Genomic DNA, 27996 nt, shown 5'->3' on the forward strand with positions numbered 1-27996 from the left:
GAATTTTACCCCAGTTCAGATAATTATTTTGGGGGTCGCGACCAGAAAAGGTTGAGAACCACTGCACTATTATTAGAGGCGAGTCTGAAGGCATCCATATCTCCCTGGGTCGCTGGCTTTCACTCCCTGGGCTTGTGGTGGCGTCTGACCAGCCTTGCTTTCCTCCGCACACCCGCTGTGGACAGAAGGACATGGAGGCAGTCAGTGTGGTGAAATATAAACAGAGAGAGAGAGAGAAAGAGAGAGAGAGAGAGAGAGAGACAGAGAGACAGAGAGACAGAGAAAGAAAGAAAGAAAGTTGCATTGAACCAAAACAATGCTTTATCTAAAGGTTGATATCGTTGGCATACAACAGAGAGAGAGAGAGAGAGAGAGAGAGAGAGAGAGAGAGAGAGAGAGAGAGAGAGAGAGAGAGAGAGAGGGACAGGGAGTAACACACAGCAAAGGTTGCTGGGCAAAGACTCCAAACCGTGACTCACTGCCAGGAAGGATGCATTAGAGCCCATGTGGCCCTAACCGTCAGACCAGCGTTGCCCCAAAATGTTTTTTTAGGGGTTATTTATGTCAAAGGGGGGTGTGTGTAGTGGCTCAGAGCCTCTGACTTCAGTGGAAAACAAAAGCCTGAGGGGAGATATTACGCCCTTTAGGCTATCAGCATCACGCCCTTCCTTCAACGCTCGTGGATAAGACGTTTGGCTTTAGCGTTTGAATGACTCAGGTTTGAATCCCGGGCTTTACACCTGCATGCCTACGTGAACTTTACGTTTCTTACCTGGAGGTCTCCTGGCAGGAGCTCTTCTTCCTCCTCCCTCTGCAAACAAACACACAATGACAGAGCTTTCAATATAAAGAGAGACATACAGACATCACATTGACTATATTATAACAACACATTCTCACTCCCAAATGTCAGTCGTCACATACTAGACTCTTGGTCAAGAACCCTTGGCATCGTTGGTGTGATGTGATGTTATTACGTTATACAGTAGTTGACAAATCAGATGCCATAGCTTTTTCATCTCTATTTGCTCTAGGCCTTATTTATTTTATTTAGACTCCTTTGTATAGCCACTTGATCAGTGGTCTGGGGATCAGATTGGACATTTGAAACTTGAAGTACTCAACTAGGGGTTCTACCCAGAGATTTTATATTATCATGTCAGTATTATGGTCAGTATCATGTCAATATATCATGGCTAGTCATGGTCAGTATCATGATTAGTCATGATACATATTGCAGGTACCAGAGAGAAAGTGTGTGTAAACTAAACATCCACTGGTCTTGACCTTGAATGAGTTTGGTGATCCTCTCCGACTCCATGTCAATCAGCTCTGGGTTGCTGTGGATGGTGGTGATCTTGGAATAGTCCGGTCCTGGAGGGCATCGAAACAAACCCGTTAGACACAAAATAATGATGGACGAGATGGTCCTTTCCTCCCACACCACCAGAGCACACAGTATACCAGTCAAAATATACATCTCTCTCTCTCTCGTTTCCATCTGAAAGTGACCAAAGGTCTGAACATACACACGGATATTATGATTAAAACATTAGGAAATATGAAGTGACATTGTGTGGTTTTGAACGCTGTCATACCCTGATCACTTCAGGGAGGAAAGGCGAGAGGCATGTAAAAAAAATGAAACCATTCATTTTATTTTAAGGAGGGCCTACCCTCAATGATCTGAGGCTCGAGGACCGTGATGGATCCCTTTCCACCTTAACAGCGGGCAGCGGAAGGAAGGTGTTGGAAGTCATGTAACGACTTAACAACAGTGTACAGACTGACTGACAGACAGACAGACACGTCCTCCTCCTCCGCCACCGCCAACACACACTCACACTCACACTGTATACAGTATATAATAATAACATGTGCACACACATACACACACACGCACAGGCACACACACGCAGCACGCACGCACACACACACACACACACACACACACACACACACTGCAAATTACAAAATGGAGCGCTCCGCTAAAGAAAAACTAAAGTGTTTTTGACATGCAGAATGCTATGTTGATCTTATTCTGATGAAGTCATTACTCTGGTTATTGAAATGGTCATGTGATAACAACACTGTTATCTTAGGTCTTAATCATGGTAAGAAAAACAGTGTTTCTTTTCATTTACATGACAATATATATCCTTTATGGGACATAATAACTCTATTATTCTATTCTATTATTACCATAATTGCACAACATCTGTTTATGTGAACACTACAATAAAATTACTTCTATAACCTGATAATCAGGGTAATAGTGTAGTTATACACAGCAAGCCATTATGCTTCAATGAGATTTATTATTAGGACAAATTTGAGCAACTGTAAAGACAAAACGGAAGCGGGAGGAGGTGTCACATCCGTGTTTGGAAAATCCATTTGGAAATTGTGGTAGGCAACAGTCTGGCTTGCGAGACTCGCCACCCATTGAACCATCCAGTTGGCAGAGACCGACCCTAGTTTGAACACTCCATATTGCATATTGCATGTTACGCCCTGGCCCAGTCTGACTTCCCTCTCCACTGTACTGTAGCTCTGGGTCACATACTGCAAAGTTACGATCTGGCAGAGCGGTTGAAATGGTAAATATTTTACTTATTTTAGATACAGGATTGGATCTGAACATCTGATCAAAAAGGCAGCCCTGAGATCCTACAGATGTCTGTAGATTCGACAGATGGTACGATAAAAAAACAGGTTGAAAATCATTTTTTAATAATAATAATAGATGTATTTTTTATAGGCACATTCCTGATCAGCAGCAGACCAGGAACATACCTGAACATTAAATTCAGCTGGAACATGTCTCCATGTTCCACAATTTGGTGCATGCCGTAAAAATTATAGACATCTGTAGATGTCCCGGGACTACATAGATAACGTTTCGTTGTTCGCCCCATCTGCCAGATCTCAACTTTATGTGAACAAGTCCCGGAGCTATACAGTGGAGGGGGCATTTAGAGATGGGGCTAGTTACATCCACACTCATGTATACTCATACACACACATACAGTACACACACACACACACACACACACACACACACACACACACACACACACACACACACACACACACACACACACACACACACACACACACACACACACACGTGCAAACGCGCACACCCACCACTTCAAATCCGCGCCAGCAGCCCAGCACACAAACAAAACACAACTACAGTATCTCCCAAACGACCACGGCCTTTAGCTTTTCAGCTTGCAAACAGGCTGCACCGAAGGCAGGTGAAATGAGGGAAAATAGAAGAGAGAGACAGGCAATGCAAAGGCATCCAAATGGTCTTGGTGCACCGTGAGAGTCAGAACCGCATTTCTTGGCTTTATCTTTATTAATGGACAGTAGTTTATGTGCGTGGAACCATATGCCGTAACCATAAAACTATAAACATACTTCCTGCATAACAGTTATTGAGCTTAAACAAACATCATAAACCGAAATGAGCTTGTGATGTTTGTTGTGGAGGCTGGCCAGGGACTTGGCCTAATGTACTGCTGAGAGTGTTCTCTGTGTATTACATGTCTGCCACTCCCATCATTACTGTCATTGTTGATGATTTGTGATCTATGAAAATCTCCCAACTTTCCAATTGTCAGGACACACCATAACTACATAGAAAGTACAGTGTAGTAACTATAAAACATTAAATGGCTCTGTAATAAGTTCTCTGCAGTTAGACTATGTCATAAACTTGATATGCATGCATGGGCATGCTGTGCAATGCATATAAAGTTTAACCGTTGAGAGGAAAAAAAAGGGGTGACAGAAATACCAAAACGAATAGACTACTATTATTGCATTTTTATGACTGTTGCAACACTGGCAGATACACCCCTGCGGGTTGGTTTGTCGTGTTCTACGTTTACTGCCATCTTAGTGATGGAATCTGTGTTTTAAATTGATTTATACATAGTTGGATAATTGTTGATTCCAATCAGGTACTGTTTCCGGGGCTGGGTGAATCTGCCATCAGTCATTCAATCCAAAGTTGTTGAACGCATGCAGTACTACTTCTACATCGAGACTACAGACAATGGTGAGGTGAATATCATCCATAAACTTCTCAGATTACCTTATTAAATTGGTACTTATTTATTTTTTTCTTACAGAAATACAAATTAATTCACTTGAACTCAATTAATTGAATACTCAATTAATTAATTAACCCAATTAATTCAATTGTGATATTAAAAGTTTCTGAATGATATTGATTCCACCTTTTTGAGAAAAAAAAAGGAAAAAAAAAGAAAAGAAAAAAAGGAAAAAGAAAAAACCCGGAAAAGATTTAGATAGGATGCTAAATCCAAGGAGGTCTATAAGAGATTTCCTATAGTCAAGGCGGCTCGTGGAGAATCCGTGCTCATGCCGTTCCATCTCTTGTTTATATCTCCGACTAACCTCCCTCTACGATTTGCTTGATCTCCTCCTCCTGCAGAATGTGAACCTCGCTCTCCAGCAGCTTCTTAACCTTCGTTACCTCTAGCGTGACCCAAGCGTGTTGGGAATCAAGCATAGGTCACGTGCCACGGGGTGCAAAGCAAGTGGAAAAACATTGTGAAGTTATGGAACGGTTCCAAGACACATACTGTACTGAACTGTAGAAGGCCTGGCGTGCCAAAAAACACCAATGGATTGACACGTCACATGTAGCGCAGTCCTACAGTACACAAAACCTCTGGAACAGCTGTGTGTTGGATAGACTGTCTGATGCCCGAAGAAATGAAGCGATTCAACATTTGATTCAAATCAATCATTTAGCGCACAAATGAATGATTTTATAAATGAGGCCCAAAAGGTTCAGAGGGAATTTATAAATGGCGGTAGACCAATGTAATCAAATGCCTTCCAAGAGTATCACTGCTGAAGCTATGATGAGGCTCTGCGGACAGGTTCACGCCATGCTACAGCTGAGCTGACAGACCTCATGGTAGTGTTTGTACGTTACGTGTATGTTAATGACAACATTGACATAAGATGATGATACGCCATTAACCCAGGTAAGCATGGGCAGTAATGCATTTGTTAAGCGCCATTAGAGGAAGCATGGAAGCGCTTGGATGTAGGTAGGCTACGATGACACTATATACCGTATTTTAAAAAGAAATTTGCCAGAAACTTACCTTGATCCAGAAGTTTCTTAAGCTCTGCATCCGACTCCCCACTGTGCGCTGTATCACGAAGAGAGAGATGCCATGTCATCAAATCTCTTCCCAGTTACAGTATTTACAGTTTGCATGGATAAGAGCATCAACTTTCAATATCGTTAGAGACATCTTCAGTACTAAACCTGTGATGGATACGCAACTGAACAAGGTATGACTCTAGAGGGCTATATTTTGATTGTCTTAAGTACCAGCTCTTATGCCTTAACCTAAAGGCCTATCCATACTGTCTCCGACCACCAAACCTTTCGTCGGAGAGTTCTGACTTTCCGACCTGCAGCCTCTCGGACTCTAATTTGGGGTAATGCTTTTCAGAAGATGCGTATGACGTAATTTTGTAGTTGAACCGGACCTTTCCGACGAAAAGTTTGGTGGTCGGAGACAGTATGGACAGGCCTTTGAGTTAAGGCATAAGAGCTAGTACTTAAGACAATCAAAATAGAGCCCTGTCATTCTCTGAACGTGTAAGAACTTACCTTCAATAACTCTTGTGACCTTGGTAATGCCTGGGTGTCCTTCAATGACCCTGGTGCGCTTGGAAAAGGTTGTGTCACCCCCCTGGATCATCTTGGTGAGCTCGGTGTGGCTGAAGCTGGGGTCACCTTCCACTACAACCTTGGTGATGATGGGTTCCGTTTCAATGACCCGTGTCACTTTGGTGATGGTTGGCTCCCCTCCCTCAATGCGTCTTGTCACCTTGGTTATGGACGGCTCTCCCTCGATGACTCTTGTCACCTTAGTTATGGATGGCTCTCCCTCAATGACCCTTGTCACCTTAGTTATGGATGGCTCTCCCTCGATGACTCTTGTCACCTTAGTTATGGACGGTTCTCCCTCGATGACTCTTGTAACCTTGGTGATGGTGGGCTCAACTCCAATGACTCTTGTCACCTTGGTGATCTCAGGAACTGTAGAAGATAAGACCACAAGAAAACGTTTAGTTTGTGCGATTCATTTGTAAGAATTTAAACTACTGTTTGCGTTATGAGCACATGCACACAGAGCGCAATTATAACAAGGCGATTAAGTGACGTAATTATTCTTGAAAACAAGGTAGATCTTTCTGCACAGATAAAATCACCACAAATAAAGGTTTGATGTGAAATAATCCACATTTTAAAATAGTGAAAATCTACAATTACACACTGGGAGCTTGTCGATTGGCTATTTTCACTATTTTAAAATGTTTTTCAAAATAAAAATAAAAATGGCCAATACGATTAGTAATAAGATGCCATGCAAAATAGGGCTCTTTGTCTCTTACAGAGGCACACTGTAAAAAGTTGCAGACCAGAGCTTAAATGTTTTGCCTCGCCTGTTCCTTTCCAATCATCACATCCTGTCTGTCAGGAAGGAATTACATTTTTGCCAGCATCGACAAGAATCCCGGAAACTCAATGGACAGTGATATACTGTATAATGGGCAAAGGCGGGACATGTTACATTTAACTTGTGTTTGTATTCTTCACAGTCTACAGCCACGCAATAAATTGTCTTTTGCTGCTGAAAGAAAGCCTCGCAGATTATCCTCTAAGACAAATCTTCTCATTTCCTTTCGCTGCCGTCGAATGTGACGTGCCAAACACTCCGGCCAAAAGGCATTCTTGTACGTTTTTATGTGCGCTGCTTCTGAGCAGAACTTCACTGAGTGGTGGTATTTATTGGGCTATAAATAGATGAAAGCTCACAGATGTGTGCTGGAAACATATCTTCTGATCTTCCTGAGCTCTCTGGTCGCGTGGGCTCTTACACTAGGTCATCTCTGTGTCCCACTCTCTCAGGTTGGACGTATAGGTGGCAGGGAGGTCTTATAACTAAATAAGTTGCTTGCTTATTAGCTACCCTGCCACCAAGGTTGGTCAAAAAGGTCTATACAGCCCTTGACATGCAGTATCCTAAGCCAGGGGTTCTCAACCTTTTCAGGCCGCAACCCCCCAAAATTGAACTAATTAAGTACATTTTGATGAACTATTACGTTACACTATCACCTAACCTAAGGGAATTTGCTTCGTATTTTCCGTTCTACGGGGAAGTGGGAAATTGCTTTTGCAACTTCACCCAACTAGCTGATGGTTACTCAGATGGCTCAGTTGAGTGCATCGGGGAGGAGCTGTTAGGGGTTAAATGTCTTGCCCATAGAGTAACGAAGTTTGACGTAATTTACACATCCTACCTGGTTCACATTTTTTTCCCCCCATTCTGATTTTTTTTTATATCGCGTCATATAAGAACTGTGTTCCAAACATAAACAAATGATCTCAGCGGTTTGACTCATATGGATATGAAGAATCTGATGGAGAGAAAACGCTGATGTTACTGTGGCCGAATTAGTTACATTTTCGCTAGAAACAGACTGTATCAAATATGAGTGACTGACTATCAAAAACCATACAGAGCCACCTCCCCGACAATATCGTGGAGACCGTTTGTTTATTTTTGGACCACAATGCTTATATGAGACGATTTTTTTTACAGTAGACTGACATGCGGCAAAGGTCGTCCGGATAGGGAATCGAACGGCAACGCCACCAGGCATCCATGCCTATATGGCAATGTCAAAGTGGTATGCGCCTGGACCAGTAGGCCAGCAAGCGCCCCATATGAGACGATTTTAAGATGACTCAATGTAATTCTCCATAGAGAAATTACTTCTGTGAACCGGGGGATGAGCGAGTGACGTCATGACTTTGTTACTCTATGGACACGTCAGACACACGTTTGTGTGTGTGAGCATGTCAATTATTTATGTGTGTCATACATGTTTATGTACGGTCACATGTTTGTGTCTGCTTGTCTTCGTGACTAATTGGTAAGCGTTAATTCAAACAGATCAGCAAATCTGTTTGAAGTCTGGTTGTGGCGTGCTCATCAACACCGCTTCTTCTTTTATTTGTAGTTCCATCCATCACACTCATCTGTAATTAATTAGTAGTTGGCCTTACTTAGAACTGACTGACCGACGTGACCGCCCAGGCATGAATAAACATATTAGTCATTTTCTGTGAACCATAACGTGTCACGCTCCACTCTACAGTGTGTGTGTGTGTGTGTGTGTGTGTGTGTGTGTGTGTGTGTGTGTGTGTGTGTGTGTGTGTGTGTGTGTGTGTGTTGTGTGTGTGGTGGGCATCACTTCAGGCTCTGTCTCTTCCCTGGATTCTCTGCTTCCCACACACCTGCAGTTCATCAGCTCATGGCCTCGCACTGTTTAAACCCAGGCTTCCCAGCCACTCATGTCCAGATGGTAGTTAGTTTGTACTGCCACACCAGTCTCGTTTGCCACTGATTAGATTAACCCGGGTATCCTCGCCAAGCGCTATCTCCTGTTCACTCTCTGGTTCACCAACTCAGCTCTCTGTTTCGCCTATACTGGCCTGAATGTTTGCCCTAGAGCCGTGTTTCTTAAACTTTCAAATTTCAAGGTCTCCCCTTAACTCTGGCTGTGTACAAATGGAACCAAATGAACCCGTCAGGGTTCATTTGGTTCCATTTGTACACTGCCAGAGTTACAGACTTGTAAGGGCCAAATTAGACCCACCGAGTCCCTGGAATCCAGGAGAGCCTGCGTGCCTGGCCAAAGCACGTCTGTTGGTTTGGTTGACTGCTGCTGCGGATCCTCAACATTATTCAAAGAGACTCCAAAAAACTAATACAGAGAGTGCAGATTGTTTCTTCCTTTTATGTATAATGAAGAATCTGCATCCAGTTTATTCAAGACCTTCTCAAGACCTTCTCAAGACTGTCCTCGAGTTGAGCGTGCCTTTCCCTTGAACCGAATGTCTGCACACCTGGTTGTTCCGACAGCTTCGCTTCTTTATCTGTCTGGCTGCTTTTTCCCTCCCTAAAACATCATTATCGGGTATTATGATTATACTAGGAGGAAGATTTTTTCCAAAAAAAGTGTACAGAAAGAGTTCAAATTAGGCTTTTAGGTGGCCACACCCACCAGTTCATTGAGTGCCGATCCCAATCATACGCGGCTCAACTGCCGTGCGGGCCTCAGCCTCGAGCCAGGCACCCACACCACCGGCTCGGCACCCCAGACAGTCTGGGGGTCAACTGGCGGTGCTGGCTGTGAAAGAGTTATGTATGCCTGGTTGTCAGGTGGGTGGTGACCCAGCTGAAGTTAGCCACACCCACAGTGTTGGATGAATGGTAAAAGGGGAGGAGATGATTATATGATGTCATTTAATCACTGTTTTTGGATCGGCACTTTTGACCCACAAGGTGTCAGCCTCCAGTAAGAAACCCCAAATACTGTACAAAGGGAATACATACTTGCTCAAAACAATGACACCGGGGGTCTAATGAAGTACTGTCAACCTCATAGACACATGAAAAGCAGAAAAAGTACAAAACTATGGCACCGCCTCTTTAAGTTCACAATGTATTGTGTTTGTTGTGACACGGGAGCTTGTAGATCGGCTATTTTCGGCGAAGAGATTTGGTGTAAAGCAAAATACTGTAGGAGCTATCACAGAGCCCTGAGCGACCCGGTCAATAAGTATAGTGGTTATAGAGGACTAGAGAGGACTTGCCTCTGTGTTCCTCATAGTCTGACCTTAATATAATGTGTTCTGAATTTGATACAAAGAAATGGTTGTCTGATCACAAGCTTCCATGTTTAGTAAGCGAAGATTATACCCACGTAAGCAACGACAGTACAGTACAGCGGCTGTTTTCGCTGTCAGAGGCTGACAGGTCCTCTCTCAACCTCGTAATATCCCCCTATCACCTCCGAACACTATTGGACTTTATCTTCCCCTATGTAACCGAATACATCAAGGCACATGCTCCCATCTGTCTGGAACCGGGCCGAGTCTGGACCCGACCCAAAGCCAACTAATAGCCTCTGTGAGAGTCCTCTGTGGTCTCCGAACCATGCTGTGACAGCCCAATTACCTCATCACCCAGAGGACCTGATTAAAAGAAGCCGGAGGATCTAAGTGAACTGGAGCAGTGCCGAGAGAGCATGCTACCTAATGGACAATGGCCTCATGAGATATCATGGTCTCAGGTTGCATAAAGGGAGTCCTACTGTGTTATCAGTCACATGAGCCCTGTCTTAATGTTTTACTGAATACAAATGTTCCGTTATAACGTGTTTCGTTTGCTTTATATTTTATGTAAAGCGCAGTGAATAAGCCTTGACGTGCTTTACTAATAAACGTGCCTTTCCTTGCATCCCGATTCTAAGGGGACGGACTCTCAAGGAGAGATTTGGTGTAGACGAGAAAAAAAAGAGAGAAAAAAAGAACAGACTTAAAGCATAGAGCCCTGGGAGAAATAAAGTCTTTATGGTTTAAAGTTACAATCCATACGTTTTACTGTATGTCTGTTATCTCGTTCTACCGACAGAGAACTACAATATCTAGCACCACCAAACTACAATAAAGATGGTGGCGCATCAGGCTTCCAATCCAGTGCTCTGTGTGCTTCAAATACACAACATTATTGTCAATCAGTACAGTACAGTAGGTATCCTATCTGCCACACCACCTCCAACCACTGCAGGTGCACTAGTTATTTGGTTTTGACATACTCTGCCTTAAAGTTGTATTCATTAAAATAAGTCCCAGATTGCAGTTTAACTAAATGCAGTATATGTGGGGAGGTAGTACAGTGCAGTATAATGTCTTTCTTTTTTGTTGACGGGTATAGAATTATGTTAATTTATTTTAAAGGTTAATGAGCCTATGCAGCATTCACTCACACAGTGAACATACTGTTGGGTCTCACCTGTTTCCACAATATGGGTGGTGGTGGTTATAGTTCTCCCTGTAACACAAAACAATTGGCTTCAGTCAGAATTTTGCTGAAACTGTTTTAAAAAAAAGGCTGATGTGAAGACAGTGTAAACTTACTTATAAAGGTGAGTGGGATCTCGACCCACGAAAACCCAGACACAAACTAAAGGAAACAAAAGCAGGTGTAACAGGGATGGGAGGTGATGAGGATGAAACAAACACATGGAATGAAAAATGAAAAATAACAGATGATTGTTTGGGGATTCCTACACAGCCACACACACACACAGGTAATATCTTTACGTTCCTCTACCTTGATTTGGATGTACTTGATAAGCTTCTTCAGTAGCACCAGGAAGTCCTCGCGGCCCACAGGAAGATCTGCGTAATAAAGTCATTATCAACATAACATACTTCACCGTACTGTACATCCTAACAGTGGCTCTTGTCTGGGTCCTGGAATTTGCACTGCCCATAAAGTCAGAGCTCAACTCCTATTAAATAACACAACACTCCTCTATTAAAGGACCAGAGCACTGTGACATGTAGTAATCCATTGTCCAAATCAGGCATATTGTTTACATTCATTCATTAAAGTTCAAACATGTTTGTAGACGGGGCTAAGTTAAAATTACAAAAGTGGCTCCGTTGAGCCGTGTCATTTATGTGATTATTGTCCTTGTTTATTGTAGCTGGATAAGAGCATCTGTTTAATGCCTAAAATTGTAAATAGCATCAGAAACACATTTAGGTCCCTGAGCCACTGGTTTAGAAACTCTAGCTCTAGACAGTGTCTTCAGAGAATGAATGGCATGGCGGACTACACTGGGCACCATATGCGCTGTGCGGTGCATAAGCGCAAGTGGCGGAAGTGCTGCGCTTAAGGGAAGTTGCGTCATGTGGTGCAGGTCTGTTTACATCCCCCAGCGAAACAAACCTAAATAGATTGTAGCTCTTAACTCGCTCTTAATGGGTGTAACTTGTCAGAATCATCCATGTTTTGTTTGGATAATGTTTATTGCGAGCGCAACCGAAGGAGTGGGAGTAGTAGAAGCGGGGAATACCTTTGCAGGAACACCTAACTGTGAAAAAAACAACATCAAATTCTCGCGGCAGAAGTCCAACCGATCTATGCACTCTCTGCCTCATATTGAGACCAGGCTTTTCTGTTGGCAAATGAGTAAGCCTGGCTACGCGAGGTTAATGGTGACATACCTCCAGGATACAGGATGTTCTTCACCACATGGACTACGCCGTTGGTCGCCATCAGGTCGTTATCAGGCACGTCCACGCTGTTCACATGGATGCTCTTATTCACCTGAGAACAACACAAACACAATCCCTTTGACTGACCAGTCAATTCCAATGAGGCAGAGAAGTGTTACAGTTCAATCCATCGTCCCGGTTTGGTCCCGGGAGCCACTGCTGTAACATAGAGTGTATAAGCTAGTGATTGATGATGTTTTGGAGTCCCAGTGCAGTTTAGAGTCCCGTAGGCAGCCACAGTGTATTTGGTGACACACTGCCTCGCATTAAAAAAAAAGAAAAAAAAAAAAAAAAAAAAAAGAAAACAGACAGACAGGAGTGCACACCTGTCCCCCCTCTGAGGTTTGGTAGGGGACTACAGTAATAACGCCAAGACATTGTCTCTTCTAAGAAGATTTGTTATTACAACTGGCTCATGCATTGCACCAATAACGCACCAATTTGTTGTGGGGTTGGCTGGTGCCCTGTTTTACAAAGGGCACCTTTCAACTCTACTGTCATGCCAAAGCGCCTCCCTCTACTGTCATTACTGCCGGTCTCGAATTGCCAAGTTCAATAAATCTCCAATGCAAAGACATATTCACCACTCATAGGTTTAACATACACACTGGCACACATGGCACAAGGATGAACACAAGGCTCTATAGCAGACTAAACACCAGATAATGACACCTTGGGCATAAATCTATATTACATAAGCTGACATATCTCTAGCCTGAGGTGTCGGGCCAGCAGCTATTAGCGATGATAACAGCACTTACAGATGTAATGACCGCCCACCACGACATGGTCATAATGACTCTCTGACAGGAACGTCTGAAAAATCTGTCTTCTCAGCACGTCGGACAGACGGACACCCCAGGGTCCGAGGTGAGAATAGAAAAACAGGATTCCAGATGCTGGGTTCCATTGTCGGGGGGGAATTCGGGTGACATGTGGATTTTTCATCAGTGGCGCTTAATTTCCTGCAATTTAAACGTCTTCTAATGGAAGGTCGCTGGAGGCGGACAGGCCCGGCGAGCGAAGGGGTGTAGATTTCCCTCATTGCTAGTTCCAAACCCCTTTTCTTCCCTCATTCATTAATATGAACCACATTGATTCTCACTGGTGGACAGATCCCCAGTAGTAATTGTGTCAAAGTATAGATCCTGCTGGTCAAATATTACACTACACTACACTACACTGTACAAGTGAAAGTGAAAGACTGTCCCCGTTAGGTCGAACAGCGTCGGCAGGTTAGATAATCACCCGCATCACGGTTACTGAGGTTAGGGTTAGGGTTAGGTTTAGGCATAGTTTTACTGAGGTTAGGGTTAGGGTTAAGGTTAGGTTTTGGTGGTCGGAGCAAAGGGTGTTCGACCTAATGTACTTGAGTTAAAGGTAGAACAGTACTTGCTTTAAGAAAAATATCAATGCATTGCTGTACATTTATACATTTTCCTGCAAAAAGACGTTCCAGAAATTGTCCGAAGAAATATCAACAATAAGAGAGATGGTGATGCTGCTGTCTAAATCTCGATGTGACGCGTTGTTAGCTTCTATACTGGCAATTTTATATTTGACATCGGGCTTAGGTGGTTAATTCATAATGTCCAAAACTACAAACTTATCTTTGAAATGAAAAGAAAAAGTGAAATATCCCAAAAATACTCAGGTAAAGTACAGACACAAGTGTTCTGAAGTAACAGTACTCTTAGTAAATGTACTTCTTTATGACTGTCCACCACTGGGTATAGATTTCCCTCCTCGCTCGTTCCAGTCCTCTTTTCTCATTCATTCATTTGAGCCACATTGCGCCAACACACACACACGCACACGCACACACCCACACGCACACACACACACACACACACACACACACACACACACACACACACACACACACACACACACACACAGTGTGTCCAGTGGTTAACAAGCTAACCACATTATTTCCATGTAAGTGTCCCATCATCATTAATCTCCCTCCTCTTCCCCCCCCCCCAGTCCGGACGGCTTGCTTCCCGTCCGTATCAACGAGTTCAATCTCCAGACAGCGTCTTCCTGTGTCCAACATGCAGGCATGAGGGCCTGGAGGCCTTAAATGAATCACAGAGTGTCTGTAGACCTGGTGGGAGTCGAGAGGGGGATCGAGGTAAAGGGTGGGAGGGGGTAAAGAATCCCCCCAGAATTGGGACAGGAAATGTACAGGAACATATCGCTATCACTGTCGGGTGGAAACCTTGTATGTCCAAAACCGTTCGTTTTGTGTTTATCATTTTTAAAATGATTTAAAATAGTGAAAATAGCCGATCTACAAGCACACAACGCCTCGCGGTGCGAGGCGTTGTGTGCTTGTAGATCTGCTATTTTCACTAGTCTTGTGCGACAGTCTTGTATTATGAAGCGGGGCTTTACTTTATGAAAAAACATACAAATTTGAAACTTGGAGATACGAGGTTTCTGCACGACAGTGACGATATACTACCAGTACCTATACTGACAGAAGGTGCACGGAGCAACGAGAGCGTAGGGGTTTGGAGGTTGGAGGTTGATGGCATTGACAGAGCGGCTGCATGAAGTGGGTGTTCATTATTTTTGGCTGTGCCTCAGAGATGTTCAGCTTTGATCTCACAGATTAGCGACGTAATGATGGATGCAGCAGTGAGGAATGGGGAGGTGGGGAATAGGGTAGGTGGGAGCTGTTGGTAATGCTACTGTCTTTATGAAGAAGTGGGGAGTGAATGATGAGGTAAGAAGTGAAGGTTCTGGTCCACCAAGCCAGTGAAAATAATCCTATTTTAACTGGGGACCCCCCACCCTGACTATAAAACACAGTTCTATTATGAAGATCTACATGCTCACAACGCCTCGTAATGCGAGATGTTGTGAGCATGTAGATCGGCTATTTTCACTATGTCTTCCTCTAATATACAATTTGGCCAATGTTTAATTTGTCATTTTAGAGTCCTTGAATTGTCACTTCAGAAATGTGCATATACACTCTATACACTTAAACTTTATGTTGGTTTGTTTACTGTTGAGTGAGGAAACAATGTTGCACGTTAAGTTAATTATCTGGGGACCCCACCAAAATAATTTGGGGACCAAGGGCCAAGTTGCAAAGAGGAAGTGTCCAGCCCATGTTAATGATGTTACTGGATAAGAAGTACTGTAGTTGTTTCCTGTATCAGCTCAGAGCTCACTATCGCAGATGATCATAAGATGCTTCGCTGGCCTGAGGGACACTGAGACAAACACAAGCAGAATACACACACAGACACGCATGTTCAGGGCCAGTTTCTGCCATAGCCTAAGCAATAGGCGGCCGCTTAGGGCCACAACCACTAGGGGTGGGCCACATCACAGGAGGGGGTTGCTCTGGTTTAACTGTGCCAAAATGCAGTTTTCTATGCGTCTCTGGGAGTTTGGGGAGGTTGACCTCGCTAAAAAAAAAACATTGTCCGAGAGGTGTCCCTGATTTTCATCGCTGGGAGTACTGGCAAGAACTTCAAGCCACTTTCAACCCTGGTTTTGGGGAGCTACCAAAATAAATCTTGCTTAGGGCCACCAGAATCCTAGAACCTGCACGCGTTGAACTAAGTGAGGGTACTTACAGACAAGACTTGTAGGTTGTTTCCTTGCAGGGTCCTGAGCAGGTTGGTGACCCCTCCCTCCAGACCCCCGTTAATGAAGACCCCGTTGCTGACGTGATACAGCAGGATGGTCCGCAGCGCATTGACGTCACCTGTTGATTACATAAAGCAAATGTTTACACACAAACACAGACACGCACATTTGTGTGCCGTTGTCCTTGCAATACCCTCTTGGGGGGACCAAAGCAACTTATAATAAACAGTTTAAGGCTGTAACAACAATAACGTAGCTGCCCCTGGACATTCCAACCTTGGTGAACCTTCCTGTGTGTCAGCGTTGCTTTGGGAAACAACATGAACCATCAGAGAAACAGTTTAGCCCACAAATAACAACCGCTTTTTTATTTATGTTTTATCCATTATTACCAGCTCAGGCTCAGCCTGTTTCCAATTCAGTCAGGAACACTCAGTAACCACTTATTGCAACAAATGGAATACTGTTAAACTTGACGTTGATGCTTATCCGCTCTTTAAGAGGTTCCCTAAATTTTGCTAAGCAGCATGCTAAGCAAAATCAGGGAAGGCTATACTAAAATCCCCCACAGGTATAAAGGAGCGAAACATTTAATAAGATTAACTTGTGTCATGTAAGCTTGAATGCATTTTAACATTCAGTTTAATCGCTTGAGTAATACAAGACTGTGAACTACAATAAGGTGTAGGCTGGGGTGGTGGAGGCACGTTTGCCAGCAGCAGCAGTGCAGCCACACGCTGTGGCAGCAATGGACTTGAGGGAATGAGGTGTTTGGTGTGTAGGAAAGCGTGGCTGATTGAAAGCAATCAGCAGACTGACAGATGATTACAGATGAGCGTATATGACTTTCGTGCCCTGCATGAACAAACGCTATGCTTTATTTATTTTGCTTTGATCTGGCATGGAGTACACAGCTGACCTGACCCTGGCATGGGATATTTTCATATCTTAAAGCTACAATGCCTAAGTTCAATGTCCTCTCCTGACAGACAGGGTAATTGCATCTTTAAGAAACATTCAAATGAATAAATGAATGAATGAATGAATCAATGAATAATACTAGCCTGGGTACCAGCATGCTACGCTACGTGCCGTGAATTTGTTTTGTCACTTCGCTTCTCAGTCTGGACAGGCTTCTATCTCCAAGGGAGGCAGGACATAGAAAACGAGTGGAAACACTTGCGGCTTCCGATTGGTCTGTGGTGCGGGACGGGACAAATACACCAGTGTGTATTGGCTGGCTGATGACTTAGCTACCCTACCCCTACTCTGACTTGTTGGAACAACATCCAATCAGCAACAACGTAACAGGTGACATTCGGAAATACGAGTCAAATGGAGGGCTTGCCAGACTGAGAAGCTAAGTGACAAAACAAATCCACGGAACGTAGCGTAGCAGGCTGGTACCCAGGCTAGAATATAATACTAATTGCTACTGACTTCTAAGCAGATCGAAGTCCTGCTCGGTAAGGCTGTCGAATGCATCGTCCGTCGGGGCAAAGACTGTGTAGGAGCCCTCCTGCTTCAGAAGATCCATCAGGCCCGCGCTCTCCATCAAGGACAGGAAAATCCTGTGGAGAGAAGCAATTTACTTGACGTGCTCTCATAGTACATGTAATGCAGCCTTGTATACATGTATGCTAATAATAATTAAGTAGTGGTGTAAAAGTAACTAAGTACATTTAGTCAAGTACTGTACTTAAGTACAACTTTGTTGATTTTGATTATTAGGCCTATTACAAAACATACATACCTCTGCCCTTTATACATTTTGGCCATTTGAAAATAGCCCCAATCTACTAGCTCACAATGTGCATTGTGAGCATGTAGATTGGATATTTTCAAAGGATTTTAATACATTTCATACATTTGAAAACTTGTGAAAAAGGACATTCTGCATAATGAGTACTTTCTACTTTTGTTACTTTAAGTACATTTTGATACCAATACTTTTGTACTTTTAGTCAAGTACATTTTTAAAGTCATTTACTTTCTACTTTTTAGTACGTTCATATGTTTGTTGTGCTGAAACATCAGATCTCCTTAATACAGCACAGTTAAGAAGCAGGATTAAACTTTTAATCATTGTGATGTCAGAACAGGTCAGCTAGATCCATATCTGGAGTCTGTGAGTTCAGATGTAGATGTATTGGCCAGCTCCATATACTGTATGCAGATGTCTTGGCCACAACACAGTATAGAGTGTGACATGAGGCATCCGTGAGGTCAGATACAGAGGTATCGGCCAGCTCCATATATGGAGATGTCTTAGCCATATATGGAGCGTGACATGAGGTGTAACGCACAGGTTGACGGACATGATCTGCAGGTTTTCATACTTCAAGTACTTTTCCCACCTCTGATAACAACATGAAGTTAAATAAAAGCTGATGTCAATGATTCTCACTTGAAGCGTCCGTCAGCCATCAGGATCTCGTAGATGGAGGCCTGCGCTGGCTTGATGATGGAGTTCATGAGATGGAGAGCTCCGTTGCTGCCCTCCTTGCTGCCTCGCACCATGCAGGAGTTCTCTATGCACACGGCCTGTAGGGGACAGGGCCACAGATCTGCTAAACATCTACTGCAGGCTAAGTCAGTGGTCCTTGAGGGCGTTTCAGGTGGTCCCCACCCCAGCTAAATGATGGAGAGTTGGTAACCAAATGGACGCTTATAGATCTTTAACTCTTGAGAGCGTAAAATTCAACCAAATGGACCCATACAGGTCTTTGTTTTCATTTTATGCTCTCAAGAGTAAAATTCTTGTTAAACATCTACTTAATTACTTTAAGTCTACTACATTACTTAACTCACAAAAAGTCTACACAATTATAGAATGCAGAAGAATTGTTATTTCGGTCAACGTTTGCCTGTTATCTCTCCTGTGATGGTACCACATCAGTACAGCATGGAAATGTGGACAAATTCTTATCCAACGATAACAAGTCTTGGGTGAGGCTAAAACTCATCAAATGGTGGTCCGTAGCTCGAATGTCCAATACAATACATAATGGAGGCCCAGGAGGTTGAGAAACACTGGGCTAAGTGAAGCATGGAGCATGTTCTCACATGCTTCCAGGAGGTTCTGGGTCAGTGGAACAAAACAATCAGAGGTCTTGGTGGGTAAAATGGGAACACGCTAACCATCAGATAAGGAACACGCCGCGCTGTGCCAAGCGCCGTGCTAATTAAGTGTTTTTGTTGCATTTGTTTACAGCTCGAAGACATGGATTGTGTTAACAGTTTGGCACGAGCCTCCTAATGGATTTCAGATTTACAGTGTCCCCCCCCCCCCCCCCCCCCCCCCCAGCCTCACTCTCTCTTATTGTCCTAACCGTTCTCTGCCATTTGTTGCTAAAAGGCAATAATTGTCTGTGACATTGAAATATACATGGCTGCACATTGACCACACACAGATCACACACACAAAAGGCATGCACTCTTGCGCACACACGCACACTGCACTCACACATGCACGCAATTAATTAACCGGTCATGCACACGCAGGACAAATTAAAGGCAGAATTAACACCAAACACACATCCTCAATGAACATGATTTACACTGTACATTTTACATTGACATAGAGCCTCAATGTTCCTCATGATTTACCGTGACTCACAATGCCTCAGTGTACATGATTTACAGTGTTGATGATTTTTCAGTCCGCGACCCCAAAAATAATCATATTTTACCTGGGGACCCCCCCCACCACCCTGACGAGCACTAAGAGTTGAGGCATTACTGTACATTTTGTATAACATGGTTCTATTATGAGAATAGCAGATCTACATGCTCACAAGACCTCGCAACGCGAGCTGTTGTGAGCATGTAGATCGTCTATTTTCACAATTTCTGCCTCTAATATTTGACAATTTGGCCAATGTTTAATTTTTCATTTTAGAGGTATCAAAAGTCCACAAATTGTCACGTTAGAAATGTGCAGATACTCTCCATACACTTAAACTTTATGTTGGTTTGTTTACTGTTGAGTGAGAAAACAATGTTGCACATTAAGTTAATCATCTGGGGACCCTAAAAAATAATCGGGGACCCCCTGGGGGTCCCAACCCACAGGTTGAGAACCACTGCCTTAGTGTATAATATGTGATTTACAGATACTCACGGTGCGGTAGATGAAGACTCGTAGCAGTTTTCCTGCCAGAGTCTCCAGCAGCTGTCCGCTGTACAGCTCGCTCAGCGTGACTTTGAGCTTCAGGATGTGATTCTCCAAGATCACCTTCAGCAGGCTCTGGTCTATCGACATCACCTCGTCTGACACACACACACACACACGCACACGCAGACACGCAGACACACAGACACACACACACACACACACACACACACACGCACGCACGCACGCACGCACGCACGCACGCACGCACGCACGCACGCACGCACACGCACACACATGCACAAAGCGGAGATTAAAACTACTGTAAGTTTGCAGTACAGTCAACTAACTTCTGTGTTGTTCTCTCTGATAATAATTAGTAATAATAATACTGAATACAAAAGTGACTTTATTATTATTGTCTAATAGTTATACTGAAAACATGAAAAGCCATGGAAGGGTGTGTGTTAATGCTACAACATTATATACAGTATATACATGAAAAGCCTGTTTTCAAACTCACCAGTGAAGGCACCGTTGAGGGGAGCCAGCAGAGTGTACTCTGTCCCTGGACTCATGGCCGCTGATAGGCCCAGTTCTGACACCATGTCACTGAATGTGCTCTGAGACTCTCCTATCAACTCCATCACCTCTTTGGCTGAGATGAGAGAGAGACAGACAGACAGACAGACAGATCAAGTCAAGTCAAGTCAAGTCAAGTTTATTATCTCCCAAATTGGGCAATTCATGTTACAGCAAGTGGTAAAAGACTCTACAAACACAGTGCACATACATAAACAAGAACATAGACAGACATAGACATGGTCACAATATCCAGATAAATACAAGTTAACAACCATCCATGGGTCTAAACAGCTACCTCAGCTACCTCCTCTTGCTACCTTTATTGATGGCCCTTATGGAAGTAGGTACAAACAAATTTTTTTACCTATTATTCTTTGCTACTGGGGCCTTTAGCCATCAGTGTATTTTGGATTCACGTCAATTTGTGTTTTCAGATATTTAACCACTTAAACCATAATAAAGTTGACTTTTTCCCCTTTACACCAAACCTCTTTGCCGAAAATATTTTTGGCTAAAGTTCTCAGAATATGGACGTTAGTGTTCAAGTGGTTAACATAAAAAAGGAGAGTAACTCTGAGGACTCCCTATGGGTCCTGGACCCCCTGTTGAAGACCCCTGAATTAGGGCATAATTATAATCATCATGAAAATGGTTTTGAAAAATTTTGTTCAAAACCTCCAAGGTTCTTTCTTACCAGAGTTGGGGACGAGCACCTGGTCGATGAGGTGGATGACACCGTTGGTGGTGACGATGTCCTTCTTCAGCACCATCTTGATGCCGTTGACGGTCAGGCTGTCACCGTCACAGCCGATCTCTATGGTGCTGCCCTCCGCCGTCTCGTACACCGTGCCCGCCATGATGGCCTCCGAACACTGGACACTGTTCAGCCGATGGTAGTTCACCAGCGCTGAGAGAGGGAGAGAGAGAGAGAGAGACAAAAGGAGAGAGAGCAGTGGCATCAGTTCAGAAAAAGCTAAGTTATGGCAACATGCCTTCGAGCGCGTGCAAGACACCAGTCATGTTGCCATACCTTAGCAACAGGCATGATACATTTATTTGTACATTTAATTTCTTCCCCTAGTTTCTACAGTTTCTTGGGCTGGATATGGCAGCCTGGAACGGTTGTTCAAGTGGGGAGAATACAAGTGTGGAGAACCTTGTTAAAGTGACCATTTTGTTAAATTTTGCATTTGTAGTTATTTTACTCTAATTTAACAACATAATAACCAGCTCAGATAGACAAAGAAACGGGAGAGTGTTTTCTGCTGGTGTTTCAGTCCGAGTGTATCTAAGGGTGCGTTCGGAAATGCGCACCGGTTCTGCTAGGGTTAGGTTTAGGCATATTTTTACTGAGGTTAAGGTTAGGGTTAGGGTTAGGGTTAGGCATAGTTTTACTGAGGTTAGGGTTAGGATTAGGGTTAGGTTTAGGCACTCGCTACACTGAGCACACACCCGGTGCGCATTTCCGAACGCACCCTTTGATACATTCGGACTGAAACACCAGCAGAAAACACTCTCCCACAAAGAAACATCAATGGATTTATATTTAAAAGTAACTTTTATTTTCCCCCCCTGGACCCAGGGTATGGCAGCTGCATACCCCTGCCATACCCAATTGACGCCCCTGAGAGAGAGGGGGGAAAAACAGGGAGACAAAGAGAAAGAGAGACAGAGTGAGAGAGAGAATGACAAAGAGAGAATTAAAAGAGAAAACTAACTAATGAGGTTCTGACCTTTCAAAGACTGCACTTTCACAAACCATTGGCTTTTTGATTATAATTGATGTTCATTTATTTCTACTTTGCTTACATAACCCGATGGTTTACAGTAAGTAATCATTACGGAACTTGGACTGAATTTGTATGCGTGCAATTAGACACGCGCGCGCACTCGCACGCACGCGCGCACACACACACACACACACACACACACACACACAGACACACACACACACACACGCACACGCACGCACACGCACGCACACGTGCTCATGCTTGCAATAAGGGCGCTGTCATGGAGGAAATATTTAGGCAGTTCTGTCAACATTTAGATATGGGATTACACCTCTAACCCAGTCCAACTGTCAAAACTGAGCGAGGAGAGCTGGCCCCTAGAAACAGTTCCATACGCATTTAATTACGACCCTCGACCCTTCCAAAACCCTCCGAACCTCAGAGGCAATCAGAGGATTATTGTTAGCGTTTGGGATTTTCAGACGGGTCGCTTACTGTATGTCGTTGCTGTCAGGCAAGAAACCTCGTATGTCCTTATTTCAACCTTTTCTTTAATGCCCTATATTTCGTCATCCAACCCTAACCCTAACCCTAACCCTTCTAAATTGTTATTTTCAGTGAAAAGTGCGTCTGTGGGTTTTTATACTGAACCAACCCACTAAGCACGCCGTCTAAAAGTGGTCTAATAGTGGTATAGATTTGAAAGTTTTGTTGTCGTCTAAACTTAGACTAGACGACTAATAGACGTCTAATAGTCGTCTAAATATAGACGGTCTGCATTTAGACGACTATTAGACGTCTATTAGTCGTCTAGTTTAAGTTTAGACAACAAAAAAAGTTTCAAATCTATACCACTATTAGACCACTTTTAGACGGCGTGCTTAGTGGGAAGGAAAAGCGTTAACAAGAGCTTAATACTAAATAATAATTCCATTGGATCCATTGGAGCACAGCTTCATTAAAACCGGGAAAACTGTGGTTTAGAATAGTGGTTCTCAGAAATAGCAGATATACAAGCTGTGAGCTTGCACATCTGCTATTTTAGAACACATTTTAACAATCTTGAAAGTGTTACATTTTCTTAACACAAATCTTCTCTTCTGGCCACGGTCAAATACATATCATTTTGGGTGTACTTGGCACGAAAAGTTTGAGAACCACTGATTTAGAAGGCATTTGTAGAATTATTGGTCTTATTGGGATAATTGTTTCCATTTTCTGAAAAGTAACCGTTGTGGACATACAAGGTTTTTCTCTTTCTCCCCACAGCGATGATGGCTCAAACCCATCCTGTTCCCTTGCCAACGGACCGGGCCGCACACCGTCTTGACTTTGGACATGGTTCTGACGCGGCTTGGCTTGTTAACCTGTCTGCCAACTGTCTGAGAATCTATCTGAGGTCGCTGCACTGTGGGCTGCTGGGTCTTTAACCACATGCTCAGCACACACCGCAAACCCCACTCCATGGTAACTGCAAGAGTCCTGCTGGCAGGCCAAGCGGCTCTCTGTAGATAAGCAGATAAGCTGCTGACTAATGTCTCCCAGTCTCGTATGTGACTTGGGGGAGTGTAAGTGATGTATGATGTGCGTGCGTGCGTGCGTGCGTGCGTGCGTGCGTGCGTGCGTGCGTGCGTGCGTGTGTGCGTGCGTGCGTGCGAGTGCATTCTATCTATCTAGTGAGTGAGTGCATGCTTGTGTGTTGTGAGAGAAGTACTCAGATTGTTTTTTACTTAAGTAGCAATACCACACAAAAATAAGAGTAAAAGACCAACCAGTATTATAATATTATTATGTTATTATATCAGAAAATAGCACGTCTACCAGGTTCACAATGCATTGCATTTATCGGCTATTTTTGAATAGTCTGGGCTTAATGAGTTAATTTATGTTTTGTAATAATACTCTAGAAAGTAAGTATAAACTTTTCAAATAACTGTAGTGGAGTGAAAAGTATATCCGCCTCTGAGATGTAGTGGAGTAGAAGTAAAGTATAAAAGAATGGGCATACTCAAGTGAAGTAAAAGTACCTTGACAGTACAGTACTTGACTAGATGTACATAGTTTCTTTCCACCACTGGTGTGTTGTATGTATGGATGTTTCTCAGACTTCCTTGGACCCTGACCCTGCATGCCTCTGAGGTGATATGGGGTGTCTTTCTCCCCCAGAGGAACTGGCCGAACTCGGATAATGGGGTATATGAGGACAGACCACTACGCAGCATAATATAAATAGAAACATAGCAATGTTCCCATTAGGGTCTGTTGGACCTCAAATGAATCTCTTAACCAAACATTTTTGTTGTTTTGCCAGTGGCCAGCTACAGCCACAACATTAGACGATGGTACTGTATGTTTTAGCTTTAAAAGGTTTCATCAGTGTGTTCTTGCCATAGCACAGGCACAGCATAAATGAAAGCACTCTCAATTCAAGAGGTTGCAGTTGAGAACTCAAGAGTACAGCACACTCCAAGAGAAGGAAGGAAGGAATAAACAGTCAGCACACAATTGTTAGTTTAATGTCATCTTAAGTGAAGTTTACCTTCCATAACAGCCCGGTCTCCCATGACCCGCTCTAGGTATCCTGCTTCCAGCTTCTCAAAGGCCTCATTGGTGGGAGCGAACAGGGTGTAGTGGCCAGGTTGGCCCAGCTTCTCCATCACACCAGAGGCCAGAGCCACGGCCTGTTAGGAGAGACGACAAGAAAGTTAAGAACAGTGGGACACCGGTTTTGTCGTGTGAATGTAACTGCCACACATATTTATTCATGTGAACCTCGAGCTAAAACCGATGCTACTGTCATTAGAGTTGCTATAGCTGCTACACTGGAAAGAGGAAATTGTTCCCAAGCATGGCAGTTTTCCAGTGCAGTATTTCTTAAAGGTTTTACAAGTGCGGTGTGCTGGTCCTTGTTACATGTATTAAATGGCTTTATTTCAAACATATGTGGGCTTGGTGACTTGAGTTATGTTAGACTTCAACGATCAACGCTAGATCCGGAATCCCTTAAGCGGACTACAAAATGATGACACGCTAAAGGCATAGAGTATATATAATATAGAGAGCAGATAGCCCTGCCCCCAGCTAATCGTTTCAATGCAAGTTGCTCAGTGGCGTTTTGAAGCACCTGGAAGAAGCAAAATCCAGGAAAATTGGCAAACTAAAGTTTGCCAATTTGAGACGTAATTACGTCACGAACATCGAACGACGTCCATTGAACCCCATAGCAGACCCCAGCGTCGCGCTCTTTTGCTCGTGCATGTATTTTTCACCCCGCCTGCAGTTCCAGCTTTGGCCACCATGTCCTTTTGCTTCAACTCTAGCCCTGTTCTGGGGGCTTGGCTAAAGGGGATGGTACGTACACTGAAGGAAGTGAGGTCATCATTGACTTCCAGGACGTCCTGGATGGTGTTGCCCACGGCGCTGATGACTCTGTCGATGACGTGCACCACGCCGTTGGTTGCCACCTGGTTGCCATGGATGATCCTGGCACAGTTCACTGTCACGATCTGCACAGAGAGAGAGTAGGGATGGGACCATTTGAAAATTGCATATCACGATTATTGTGACAAAAGAAATCGCGATTTACGATAATCAAAATCCATTATCTTGGGGCGGAACATTTGCCAAAAAATAGCAGATCTACAAGCTCACAACTCGGGAGCTTGTAGATCGGCACGATAAATGATAATATAGCTTATCGTCCCATCCCTACGAGAGAGGAGATTTAAGGTAGAGTTTCCAATGTGTGTGCCACATTCAGTACAAAAAGAAACCATTTTGCCATGGTTATTGCGCTGACAAACGATACATCGCTTTACAATGGCTCTTAAACGTATTAATTCCAAGGACCAACTATAGGTACAACAGAATAGTCTTGAACCACTGCGTCCCTATTCTAAGGAGAACTTTAGCCAAAAGCAGCAGATCTATAAGCTCACAACGCCTCGCAGATTGTATACTGTAGATCAGAATTTACTTTACTGTAGATCAGCTATTCTTGGTTGGGTGTATAGAGGGAAAAAGGAGCAGACCAAGTACAGAGACAAAGGTAAAAGTTTACTAAGTTAAGTTAACTGTCTGAAATAAACTAAAAACATTCATTTACACTGCAAGTCAATGAAGCAATCTATGAAATCTATGAACAAGTTAAAAATACAAAATCTTATATATTATGTAGTGGGGGTTGCGGCTTCATGTCACTCTCAGCTAAAATGGCAAAGACCCCTAGTCTACAGAATTCCATACTGGTCAAAACGAATGTATGAAATGTGTATTAAATGACATATTACAGTAGGTTTCAAAAGTCCTATGGATGCTTGTGTTCACACACAGAGACTGACCCCGTTGGAGTAGTGGTTGATGAGGAGCCCCAGGTCGTTGTACATGGACGTCAGAGTCAGGTCGTTCTTCAGGTCCTTGGTGAGAAGACGACGGTTCACCATGTGGTAGTGGAGAGCGTTGTACAGCTCAATGTTCACATTGCTCACCAGTGCCGAGCGCACACTCTGCAAAGATCACACACAGAGCAGTTGAAAAAAAAAAGGAATTAAGAGGTTTCTGCCCCACAGCTACGATTAGGTTATACTGAAGGCATCTATCCAATACAATAAAACAAAGACTCATCCAGTATCCTCGTGCAGTCGTGCTATACTCACAGGGTCCAGCAGGTCCCAGGCGTCATTGCTCGGGGCGAACATGGTGAAGGAACCCTTGCCTTCGATCTCCTCTCTCAGCTTGGAGACGTCTGAGTACTCCTGGGTGGTGGTGGCCTTCACCAGGCCCAGGGTGCCGTACACATGATCAATAGGAGCCACTATGAGGCCAAACAGAGACAGGAGATGCTTTCACTTAAGCCACTTAAACTCATTCAGGAAGTCTTGTCTTTATCTTGAGATCCCAGGTTCCCGATAAAACCCTTTTCAGTCGTCCATACTAAATGCTGTCTTTAACGGATGGACAACGGTATTTACTTTAATAACAATAATAGATTGATTGAATTAAAGTCTAGCATGAAGTCATATAAAACTAGGCTTTATACGCCTTGATGGCACAGATTGAAGACAACACAGGCACTGTGTTATGAAACCAACTGGGGACGCCCCAAAATAATCATATTGGAACTGGGGACCCCCCACCCCTGACAAGCTTTGTAGGAGTAGAGGCATTACATTTACTTTGACACGGTTTCATAGATAAATATTGTGAAGTTAGCCGCTCTACAAGCTCACAACACCTCTCAACGCGAGCTGTTGTGAGCTTGTAGAGCGCCTATTTTCACTGTTTTTTCCCCTTTCTTATATTGTTTGACATTTTGGCCAATGTTTGAAGTGTTAATAGTATGGTTTGTTGATTGCTTTTGATGAAGATATGGTATTTTTTCCCTAAATTGTCACTTAACTGTCCCCCCAAATCATGTGGGGTCCCGACCCCCAGGTTGAGAAGCATTGTTCTGAGCCACTGACCTGCAGGACAGCCCTTCATGCCTTCCAGCTTCATGTAACCAGGACAGCACTCATACAGCACCACCCTGTCAACAACACACAAATAGTAGAGTATTGTCACTGTCAGCTGAACATTATTATGACACCATCACACTACAAAGTATAAAACTGGACATTATTTTATGAAAAAATAACAATGCCCCAATATGTAAGACAGAGGTGAACACGATAGAAGAGGGACATTAAACCTAAATCTAAACCTTTTTTTTCTGTGGTAGTCAAACTACCAAACTAAATACATGATTT

The 27996-nt window shown here is 43.5% G+C and overlaps 1 protein-coding gene across 2 annotated transcripts; it reads right to left on the bottom strand.

Annotated features, from left to right (window-relative positions):
- Positions 1-27770, bottom strand: LOC308303996 (periostin-like). Of its 2 annotated transcripts, XM_080748544.1 has the most exons (21): positions 27712-27770; positions 26905-27062; positions 26590-26754; positions 25609-25755; positions 24789-24930; positions 21211-21423; positions 20455-20589; positions 19941-20089; positions 18225-18361; positions 17258-17388; positions 15805-15935; positions 12158-12260; positions 11256-11323; positions 11060-11105; positions 10935-10973; positions 5675-6106; positions 5157-5204; positions 1677-1721; positions 1288-1374; positions 773-811; positions 1-175 (listed from the first exon to the last, which is right to left on the bottom strand). In XM_080748544.1, the coding sequence occupies exons 1-21, from the start codon at positions 27743-27745 to the stop codon at positions 120-122; spliced, it is 2505 nt and encodes an 834-aa protein (XP_080604670.1). In that variant the 5' UTR covers positions 27746-27770; the 3' UTR covers positions 1-119. The 2 variants fall into 2 exon arrangements, with proteins under 2 accessions (XP_080604670.1, XP_080604671.1); XM_080748545.1 differs by lacking the exon at positions 1677-1721.
- Between the last annotated feature and the right edge of the window lie 226 nt (positions 27771-27996).

Source organism: Nannobrachium achirus (genome assembly GCF_963921795.1).
Source record: "Nannobrachium achirus genome assembly, chromosome: 19".
Taxonomy (NCBI): domain Eukaryota; kingdom Metazoa; phylum Chordata; class Actinopteri; order Myctophiformes; family Myctophidae; genus Nannobrachium; species Nannobrachium achirus.